At 49.8% G+C, this 11,575-nt stretch overlaps 1 protein-coding gene across 2 annotated transcripts in view; it reads left to right on the forward strand.

Annotated features, from left to right (window-relative positions):
* LOC146173190 (uncharacterized) overlaps positions 1 to 10,444 on the forward strand; it is an 89,673-nt gene extending 79,229 nt beyond the window's left edge. For both annotated transcript variants that reach the window (XM_084584636.1, XM_084584637.1), the window contains one exon: positions 6,122 to 10,444. In XM_084584636.1, the coding sequence (XP_084440762.1) occupies positions 6,122 to 6,643 (522 nt within the window). In that variant the 3' untranslated portion in view covers positions 6,644 to 10,444. The remainder of the gene's footprint in view (positions 1 to 6,121) is intronic.
* Positions 10,445 to 11,575: the final 1,131 nt, after the last annotated feature.

Raw genomic sequence — 11,575 nt, forward strand, 5'->3', positions numbered from 1 at the left:
CTATGACATCGGACGTCCTTCTAGTCTTTGACGCTCTTCCGGCTCTGGAGCCCCACCACCATCTGCCTCTCACGCTATTCCCTCTAAAGAGAAAACTTCAGCCACACAAAAGTGGCAGCCGCGAGGTGAGCACGCGAACTCGCGCTTATTCTTTCTCCAAGCCCGAGACAAAGCCAGAGCCGTCGTGAGACGACGGCCAAGGCTCCCGGCTGCTAATGCTGTTCGCGGGAGCTTGAGAAGCGAAGAGGCTGTTCGCGGCGAGTACCGCCGCCACTATTCTGTACGCCCACCGCCGATTCCAGGCAGGCAGGTGAAAAGAAAGCGGGCAGGCTTGAAGGAGAAAGAGGGTGGCGGGGAGGGGAGGGGTAGTGGGTGGTTGGTTTCGCAGGACTTCTCCTGGAAGAGGAAGAAGGCGGCGGTGGCGGCTCTGTGTGTCTTGCGGCACACGACGCACGCGCACCGCTCCAGACCCGGCGGCGGCGGCGTCGTCTTCGGTGGACGCGGGAGGCAGGTTGTGCAGACAGGCTTCTTGTTCTTTTGCGGCCCGCAAGCGTGCTCTTCCATCTCAACTTCCCTCCCTCCTACGGTGAACAAAATAAAACAACAAAAAAGAAAAAGAAAACGGACCACTCCCCTACCGGCTTCCTTCTCCTACCTGTACTGAAGACTCGTGAAAGAGAATGAAAAAAAGAAAAAAAAATGAACTCATAGCGAGCAGTGCCTGGCGCCGGAGGTCTGCCCATTGGTACTTGTGTTTTCGGAGATCCCCTGGCTTTTTCTTTGTCTTTCGACCAAAAAAGGCGGGTATGATGGAGAGCGGCCGTAGCCCGTTGGATTTGTATCTTTGGATTTTCGTTAATCTTTTCTTTATCTCCCTTTTAGTTATCGTGCTACCTCGCACGCCCATTCGCGCACTATAGCACTTGCCTTCGCTTAACGTCGGCCCTTACGTCATCGTGGCGAACAGCGAGGCGTCAGGGTCCGAGCGATGGGCTGAGTTCGTCGTACTCGAGTGCAAGCGCTTTGCATAAAGATTAAAGTAGGTTGAAACCGGACAGGTCTGGTTACTTGGCGCGTGTTCAGAGCCGTCTTTTAATAAATTGAGTGCTAAGAAAAGTGCGATAAATTTGTGCCGTGGCCGTTTAACATTAGGAAGCTTTAGAAATATTTTTTTCCATACTTCTGCAGTGACTGCACTCATCGGTCCTGGTGGAGAAATTTTGCTGACAGAACTATCGCTGGGAAAGTCAAACAAATGTCAGGAAACGCTGGGCCTCTAGTATAATATGCTTCGCGGACAGAAGGGTTCGCGATATTGCGACCTTGGACAGCTGCAAGAACCCAGGCCTCTGTTCTTCAGTGGAATGCGGCATGGAAATAGTGCTCTACCAGAAATCTCTAAATACACTTTCTATACAGTTAGGCCGAATTGCTCGTATAAGATCAAATGCTGCTGTTTTGTTCACTTGTCTGTGATTTGGTGGACTGTATCTGCTCCTGGCTGCTCCTGAATGTTCCTGAACACTTCTTTTTTCCGCAGACCGCGTGTCAAAGCAGAAGTATCATAATTACCGCCATCCTCGGCAAAAAGTCCAGTGCTGAATGAAAACCTTCCTCACAGTACTTGCTTTTCGACCTCTCCAAAACTCGGTGGCACTCAACTTCTTGTGCTTCTTTTTCGGTCGACTCTCGTTATGAAAAACCAGGTATTCGTAACATAGCGCCTAAGAGGGAAGGCATGAGTGTACAAAAATAACGAAACTTTGTTCAGTCTGCAATATAAGAGTAAAAATAACCGCTATCAGACCAGCGCTCTCGTCTAGCCCTCGCCGTTCTGAGTAGTATATACACCGTGTTGAAAACTAATCGTGGTATTGTGGAGCCCAGTGGCCCTGTTTTCACACGCACGTACACAAACACGCACGTTCTGTCACTGTCTGCACAGGTGGCGGGCGTGTAGCTTGGCAACTCCGCTAGCTGTCGACGCGAAGGACTCGCACTGCTCGCACGGCAAGGAGGGCGGCTTCTTACGACGCCAGGACTGGTCGTAGCTGGTTGTGCTGTGGGTGCTCCATCAGTCGCCCTCTGGGGGGTCGGGCATGATCACCCGCCACCTCACTCGCTCGCTCACTCACTCGTATACCGCGATTCGGGTCGAAACGGATTCACGCGCGCCGCCTTCTGTGTGCAGAGCTTGTTTCGCCCTTCTCATTCACCGGTCTTGGCAGAGCGATATCAGCGAGCGAGACGTGAGCGATGCGCGCTGAAAACAAACCGACGCGCTCTCTTTGTGGTCGAGTTCGTTTCCTAGTTTCGGGCGAAGCTAGTGATATGACGTCCGACGGTGTGAAAGGAAACGGTTGCAAGCTGACCTCCAGCGGCGAACTGCCACGTCGAGCTAAGCTGCTACTGTGTGTGGTCTTCGGAAGGCTTTTTGAAGTCTTTGAAACGAAGTGATCTCTTCTGAAAGAAAGCAAAGACAACTGTAGCTTTTACCCTGGGTTGTTTCACATCTATTTCTGTTGCAGTTATTCGGCGTTGAACTCTTAAAGCCATTGCTCACTTCTAATTCATTGTGGTGATCATCGGCAACGTTACACGCTGTGGCGATGTGTTTTACCCATTAATTTTTGCATTGTCCAGCGACTTTAAAACTAGGAGTGGTTAATTTATTCTTATTTTCAATTTCGTGATGCACTTTGGGTGCCCCCCTTACAAGGCGCGTATGCGAGCATGCCGCGGTGAAATGACAAGCAGCATGTGCCACGAGAACTATAATGCTCCGTCTTCGTTCTCGGTAGACGGAGCTGGATGCGGTTAATCTCCGGTTTCGTTGTCTGGAAGACATTCATCCCAAACACCAAAATTGGCAACTTTTCGCTTTGGTAAAATATTCAGGAGAATTTTCTAAAGTGGAATTGACCTCTAATAAGAAAGTACTTAATCGTTCATTAGCATGCACCTAAGCGTAGCAATATGGCTGCAAGGTAGAGCTGTACAGCTTAGAAAATTCGTAGCGGAAAGGAAAATTCGTCTGGTTCGGGGTTCGAACCTGCGACTGTCGCCTATCGCGGCGGCTAGCATATAGTGGGGCGAGTGCGAACTTTTCAACACCTGGACGCTGAAATAGTGTTTTCAGCCGTATGGCGGTGCTGGGTGGATGCCAATGAGTAATTACTCGTCAGCTTTTCGCTTCATGTTTTATATCGCCATTGGGTGTTCGGGCTTTGCGCGCCGAATCGTTTTGATTCTGACTTCTGACTTGCTGCGACGAAATAAATGACTCTTTTAAGTGCGGGGTGGCAGGTCGCAACGCAGATGTCATCACTGGATACACACTGACCTGCTGGTTTCCCTACTGCCACAGAGCAAAATCACACCAGCTGTGCTAGGGCTAACAGTGTACAGGGTCATCCACTTCTAGCTGTAACACGGTCACTGCTTACAAACCAGCATTGCGCCCGACGCAGGCACATATCGATGCAAAGCGATGCAAGCACAGAAGGACCAGGGCTTGTTGCTTCACATGGCCTCCCACTAAGCTCTATTGCATTGCCGTGTCGGATGCAATGACGCTTTGAAAGCAGGGACCGTGTTATAGCTAGAAGTGGAGGAAGCTGTACACTCAATATTGCTAATTTCAGCTCCCTTCAGTGAAATCTCTGCACCATACAGAGTCAAAAGTGCACGTGACTGGAAACTCATAGATATGGATGCGACCTGCTCACGATTATAAACATGCAGGTGCGACAAAAGACAAGCAGTGTCCCGTTTCACACGTTGCTTCTAGGGCTCTACAGGACGAGTCTCGTCTGTAACTTCATGCTATAGGGGGACTTCGTGCCACCAAACCTTTCATCAGATGCGGAGTTCTGCGCGGCTTGTAGTGTTTCTCTGCTGTCACCGCCAAAGCCCTGCTGTCTCTCCAGGCCTTTCCAGGGGAGTTCTCCACTCTTCGGCGTGGCCTCTGCACATCTTCTTTGCCTTCCCTCTCGACATCACTCCAGATACGTCGGTGAATGAACCCGGTCCGGTCGGGCCAAGTGCAGGGTCCGACATCGGACGTGGACTGTAAGAGGACGGCGAGGCGTTACTCACCACGGGCTGTGGTGGGAAGGGTGGCATCTTCAGTGAGCCGAGAAAAGTACGCGTACAGAGGAGTGCGAGTTGAAGGAAATAAGAGCGCATATAACACCAAGGGGGGGGGGGGGGGGGGGGGGGAGGGAATGTAGTCGCGAGGAGGGAGGTGGAGATAGCTCGGTCTAGGCCTACAGACAGTTCCTGCGCCGAGTGCGCAAGGCGGGAAAAGACAGCGCGAAGGTTTTCAGCCGAAGATGACGGGCATTTCCCGAAAGGGCAGCGGGCCGGTGCCTTCGACCGAAGCAAGACGTGCCACGCCGCCAGGTCTCCGCCCCCCGAAAGACAGTTCAACTCCCCGCGGCCGAGTCGTACGTCCTGGCGAGGAACTTCAACCTAAGAAGCAAAAAAATTCGCCCCTCACGGCGCTCTTCGAAGGCGGTTCTTTGTGCTGCCTCGATGGCAGGCGGCCATCTTCTAGCAGAGCGGCTACGGCGTTGGATGCGCACGCTGCTGCGGCTGAGATAGCGGCGCTGTCTTCTGCAGCGCATACCACCACCGCAGCCGCCTTCCGAAAAAGGCTATGGCGGCACGCGTATGTGTACATTGCGCGAATCCGTGCAGAAAGGCCTGTCTTTGGCGCGCCGCTTGCCGGCCCTTCTAACAATAGTGTTTCCGGGGGCCCTCGGGCGCACAGCTGGAGCGGGGGTGGGGTACAAGAGCACCCCCCCCCCCCTCTTCACCGCCTCATGTGTCAGAGTTTTCTGGACCGTCCTGCGTGGTCCTCAAGGCGCTGCAAAACAATGACGTCGTGCGCTTCATACATGTGACGTGTGTGTGTTTGTGCTAGTCTCAACGGTCAGCGCCGCATAGTGCACGCGGTCTCCTCTCCTGCTGCCGAACCACTCGAAGGCGGCAACTTCACAGATCGGAAGGAGAGCGCTGCTTGACTTGTTTGCTGTTATTGCAGTTTTTTTTTTTCAGCGCATTTACTGTGCGTAGTTTGTGCGGTTCAATGGACACAGGGCTTTTCCTTTGTTGCCAGTTCACCCGCGGAACTCTAGTGACAGCTCGCGGGGTCCCTTGTCTTGGGACTTTTGATGGTAGCCTCTCCACTGTGTGCCGCTGTTCAAGAGGAATAAATAGGGTGTGTCTCTCCGTGACAGTCTTTTTCTTTTGTTTATTTCATTAGAAACGATATAGAAATAGTAATAGGGGCTTTCATTTTATACTCGGTGCGGTTGTGGTCGATCATAATCTTGTACTCCCGTTTCTGGCTGAGGCCGAATCCAGCCACTGCGCAGCGTACCAGAAGGACTGTAGAATCGATGAAATGTTTTGAGGCATGAAATCGAGTATACCAAGAAAGCAGTGCCTCTTTTGCCTTTAAAAGCAAAACAACAGATGTAGTTCTCCACATGGGCTGCTTACGTGGCATGCAGGCGACCCCTTGCGATAAAAACAATAAAAAGCGTTGGGGGGGGGGGGGGGGGAGCCTATCCATGGCTCCACTTTTCAACTTTCGGCAAGTTCTATAATACCGAAGACGCTTGCCCAACACTTATCGTCCTTTCTTTTTCAGTTTCAAGCCGAAATTGAATCGTTTGAGCGAATTGAATTGAGCATTCGTTCTGAATGTCTGGCTTCATTGTGCTGCGTGGCTAGTGCTTTCTTGAATTAAATTTTTCTTTATGACCGCTGCCGTGATTTGGGGCCTCGGGTGGCGGTATAGTTTTTCATCGTCATGTTCATCACCATGGACAGAACGAAGGGGACGAAATAATAGCCATATATCGTTGCAGACCTGGAGACAGGACTACTGAATGAAGGCATCAGGTAGCAAGCAGACATGCTGAAGTTATCATACAACCTGTGTGTTCAAAGAAACTACAACTTTTCGAATTGTGAAACATGGCTGATGCAGGAGCGATGCGAGGAAGAAAGTTCAGAGTCTATGATTTCGCTGTTAGCTCTCTATAGTTGACCTTTTTCTTACCTTAACCTTGGACTCAATAGTACTTGTTTTCTCTTCTCTTTGGTTCAGGTCAAGATCTGGTTCCAGAACCGGCGCTCCAAGTACAAGAAGATGCTCAAGGCCCAGCAGCAAGGAGGTGGTGGCGGAGGTGGAGGCGGAGGAGGGGGTGGTGGTGGTGGCGGCGGAGGGACGCCCAATACTCCAGGTAGCGTGGGAACCCCTCAGCCACAAAACCAAGGACCGCATACACCAAACCCGGCACCCGGAACCCCGGGCCCGCCGTCTCTTGGACCGCCCAACTCGGCCGGAACACCGCAGTCGCCTAGCGAACCGTCCCCGAGCCCACAGAGCCCTCCCACGAGTCACCCACACCACCATCATCAGCAGCAGCACCAGCAGCTGCCGCCACACCACCCGCACCATCCGCATCACTTGCCGCACGGCGCCAGCCTCACGCCTCCCGCCATGTCGCCTCCGCTCAGCACGTGGGACATGACGCCCGCGGCCAAGGTCGCCATGTCTGGCTACATGCAACCATACGCGTGGTACCACCAGACGGACCCTTCCATGAACCAACAGATTCTCACCTAGCGTGGTGTGGACGCTGTTCTATGACACTGTTGCGTGTGTGCGTGTGTGTGTGTTTCTGCGCGTGCGCGACCAGTGGCGTGGAATGGTGCCCAGCTGGAGTATCAGGATCGGAGCGGGTGAGGACATGGCGGGAAATGCTTAGCCTTCTGCTGATTGCCGCAGGCCACTTGTGACGTTCGAGTTGGTCCCCTTGCCGACTTCTCTGCGTGCATGGTGCGGGGCTTTACCTAAACGTTTTCTCTGGTGCACCGCTATGCGGGATGGTAGCCTCTGGCGCTCAATGTTTCACTGAACCCAGAGCTACAAGAAATGTCGACATGCGCTGCTATAGCAAAGACTAAAATTCAAGGCGCCTGTCAACGGACACTTGTTTTTTCTTTTTTGCTGGGGCAAATGCAAACGAATTTTTCTTTCTTCTTTTTAAATACGTCAGCCCTCAAAGACTGAACGCGTCTGGTGGTTTAGCTTTACATTCGTCTTCGCTTGGTTCTACTTGCTAAAGTAAGTGCAAGCTAGTTTTTATTTTTTTTTATGCGTGAGCTCTCAAATATTGAGCTCTTTTAGTTTTTAGCTATGCATTCGTCTTCGCTTGATTTTAGTTGCTAAAGTAATCGCAACCTGATTTTCTTTTCTTTCTTGTGAGCCCTCAAAGACAGAGTGCTCCTAGGGGTTTAACTCTCCATTCGTCTTCATTCTAGTTGCTTAAGTGACTGCAACCTAATTTTTCTTGTGATCTAGTTTTACATTCGTCTTCTCTCTATACTGTACTTTCTTAATATTCATGTAACACCCTTTTATTCTTCACTTTTATATCCACGTACCCACTTCCCCCAGTGCAGGGTATAGAAAACCGGATTTTTCACCCGGTTAACGTTCCTGCCTTTCCTCCTCCTACTTCTCTCTCTCTCTCTCTCTCTCTCTCTCTCTCTCTCTCTCTCTCTCTCTCTCTCCTTTCGTCTTCTCTTGATTTTTGGTGCTAAAGTGATTGCGAACTATTTTTTTTTTTTTAACACGTGAGCCCTCAAAGACTGACAGCTTCCTGTGGTTTAGCTTTGCATTCGACTTCGTAGTCCCAAATTATTCTGGCTCGGCTCGCTCTGTAGCAGGCTTTCCGAAAAAATAATCCTCGGCGTCTAAACTGTTCACCAGAACTCCTGCATAAGTAGCAGCGCATCACATCGCTTAGTTACAGATGAGCATTCGGTGAGCTCACACTTGCTTTTACGTCGCTTTGGCGCAACTCTAATAACCGCATGGTGCGCTTCCACCTTGCTGGGATCAGAGTACCAAAGGCAGGGTGCGACGGCAGCCCGCGCCACCCGCATCCTGTAGATGCTGCTGGCCCCGTCACACGTGACTGTGAGAGTGCGTAGTGCTTTTTTTGCGTGTTTTTTTTTTTGTGTGTGCGCTTGTGAGGTGTGCGGACACTCGCCTGCTTCTGACGCGGTTCACGAGATATCGCCCACGAACTGTCTCTCAGAGATGTTGAAGAATGTTTTGTGTGGTTTGCCCTGTTCGGTTTCTTACACGCATGCATCTCCACTGGTTTGAACCAACCAAGTGGTTTGCGTGCTGTGGGTGCAGCGCAAAGCGCAGAGGGAGAGAGCTCTGGAAGAAGGGTGTCGTCAGTACAAAGTTTCCTCTCGTACAAGAAACATTCACGTTTGCTCTTCTAATCATTTTCATGGTCATATGATAAAGGTAAATCACTGTCATGTTCATTTCGCTTGCTCTGTCTGCTGTAACAACGGTCCCATAGTGCTCACTGTAAATAAAATAGCACCTTTAAAGGTGCATTTGTGTGTCTGTAACTGTCACCCCCCAGAAAGGGTGCATAGAGATTCTGATGCACCCTTGTGAAGGGCGTACTACTGCTTGCTGCACCAATTAAAAGCGCTTCACTATACCTCAATGCCGTCTTTCTGGATGGTGTGAGTTGGAGACACGGAAAAGGTGCGAGTTTGTTTAAAGTTATGTAATGCCTTCTGTGGCATTATCATGCAACCCTATGTTGTCAATGTGTCTGCGGCTCTTGTTTGCTGAAGTACAAATAAAGGAGCGTAACCAGCAACCACTACGTACACCCGAGACCCAGAGGGTGTTCCGTATCACCAATTGCTTTCAAAATGCTCAGGTTATAGCAGAATTCTCAAACTGATATTATTATGAGAGCCGCATTGGGGGGAGGAGGAAAAGGTCCCTCGTGGACCCAAAGCCAGAAAATAATAAAAAAAAGAAGGAATTCAGAAGAATATCCAAACATAAACAGCAGTAAATTGAATAAAAGTTAAAACATCTTGTTCTCAGACTACACTTCCTCATTTTTCTTTGAAGATGAAAGCGGTGGGCACTCGGCATTCTCTAAACACCGGAAGGGCACCAGTTCAGAATAGTACTGAAATGGTACAAGGGTTAATAAATAACACAGTCACTTATCCTGAAGAGAAGGGAGGGCTTATCGTCCAGCGCTTAGTTCTTAAGTCAGCTGACGTCTAGTCCGAAGTTCGCAAATTAGGGGCCAGTGTCTCTTGTCATTTCCACAGATAAATTGCTCCGTCGGGGGATGAAGCTGCTCATTTAATTGTTGTTCGCAAACTAGTCTGGTAGTAAAGCCGATTCGTGAAACTGGCATGTACTTCCATAAAGCTGGAACTCTTGCAGCCGGCTGTCGACAGACCCCAGGGATATAAATTTGGCCTTCCAGAGCACAGTTCAAATATCTTTCATTTTGCTTCAAACTTTGTGAGCTGCAAAATATTTGAGCAGAAAATGCAATTTCACGAGAGCAGGACATCCTTAGCATTCAATGTGTACTTACATGGGTTGTTTGCGCTGATGTCAGTGCTATATAATCTGCTCTAAAATGCAATGAGGCGCGTTATAGTGCCCTCGAACCCTCCACTTACCGCTTGCGAGTGTTGCAGTGAAGTGTGCTCACATTGGGTCTCTGTCTCTCTTTTTGAGAGCTCCCGAATAGAGGGGAGGTGATACGACAGTGACCAGGCCCGCTAGATGGCGACACGATGTTAGGCGGCTTAGTAACTCTAAGCCTGCTCAGCGTGACTTTCGGAGCGACATGCCAAGTGTGGCAGACTCCGCCGCGGTGGGGCAGTGGGGCGCTCGACCGCAGTGCCCAAGGATGCGGGATCGAATCTCGGCGCGGCGGACGCTTTTCGATGGAGGCGAAAAGCCAGGCGCCCGTGTGCTGTGCAATGCCACTGCAGGCTGAACCCCAGGGGGTCAAAATTTGCGGAGCCCTCCACTACAGCGTCTCTCATACCGTGAGTCTTTTTGAGATGTTAAACACGAAAACGAAACCAAATCAAGTGTCGTAGAGAGGTTTATCATTTTTTTCTTTATCGTTCCCCTTTTCTTACCGGTCGTCGCGACACCTCAGTGGACCCATTCTGCGTTGAAACGCCTGGCGCTCAAGGTTCCTTGTTTATCAGAACGAAATACATCTGTTTGCTCCTCTTTGGTATTAATTTTATTACCTTTTGCCCTAGAGGCCAAAGAACTTGAGATGAGCTGCCAAAGAAAAAGATTGATACAGAGCGCCAGCGATTGTCTGGCCCACACCTCACTGGTGACGCTGCTATCTACTATATATAACCTTCAAAAACGATCCCTCGAGAGGTGTCCTGATTTTGATTCGGAATATCGTTACTCGAGCGATTACTAGAACTCCTACTAGCCGACTGATGTGACGATCCTCCCTTGTTCCATAGCTCTCGTTCCCATCTGTCGATGCTGTGACAAACTGCACCCCATGGACTTTATAAGACTGTCGGTGATGTTTTTTTTTTTGTTTTTTTTTTTTTTTTTTTAGGAGCTCAAATGTGTACAGACTGCAATATGTATCAGTGTGCGCCGCCTATCTCCTGGAGCGTGCTCTGCAAATGTCCATGGCGGCAGTTTGACGAAGTGTTGCTTATCATCAGTGCTCTGAAAGAGCTTCCCGTGACGTCACAGAGGCCATGTTGGTGCAGCTTAGTTTATTTTCTCTGCTTCAATTTTCCAAAACTTGCTAAAATTCATCGCATTGCTCACCAACATGGCTGCTGTGATGGCATCAGGGGAAGCTGTATTAAAAGCACACAAATAATATGTGCAAACGAGCGTAAAGATGCTTTATTGTGGACACACAGTCACCGACTGGCCCTGCAGGGATAGTAAAAAAATAAAAAATAAAACTGAAGTATTTAATGGTGTGGCAATGTTTGGGAGGAACGACAGATTAGCCTTGTGGCAGCCTCGTGGCTGCCCCAGTTTGGTTTTTCGTTGGTGTTCTTAATTATTTCTCGCCGCACGAGTGTCGTGGTCGCGTATGCTTTGTACATAGAATATATAGAGTTTCGTGTGGAGATCACCTTCTATCGCTGTACACATGATGATGCAGCTGCGTGCGCGTTTGAAACTCGCGGTAGTCAGCCGTACAGAGCGTCTGCCGGTCGCTGACGCTTGGGTACCGGCAACACAGCCTCGTCTCCCTGTACCAAACTTATCGTCGGGACATGCCGAGAATGCATCGCGCAGATAATTCCAGTCAAAGTTATTCAATAGTTGCACATTATGTGCGGAAGCTTATATATCAATTAAAATAGGCATGGTACTGGTTGGAACAAGGCACTGGTCAGTCTTGGTGCTACTCGGTCTTTGATAAATACTGTAGAACCACTGTTTCGTTGTTCGTGTATGTTCCGCCTGGTTTTCAGGCAGACGTGACTTCATTGTTGTCTATTGGAGGTCCCAGCTTCCAAAATGCGACAGGTGTTTCTAATAGTTTGAACAGTTTTTCTGCAATGAGCAGAGATAATTAAATTGCTTCTTCTTCAGGAACGTTATTGGCATCCGCTTGACGGGCACATATTAAAGTTCAGACCGAGCACACTGTTCCTGAATTTTTCTGTAGCAGTCTAGGAGCTGTCCTGT

Source organism: Amblyomma maculatum, chromosome 11 (genome assembly GCF_055883805.1).
Source record: "Amblyomma maculatum isolate TAMU_Amacu chromosome 11, ASM5588380v1, whole genome shotgun sequence".
Classification (NCBI taxonomy): domain Eukaryota; kingdom Metazoa; phylum Arthropoda; class Arachnida; order Ixodida; family Ixodidae; genus Amblyomma; species Amblyomma maculatum.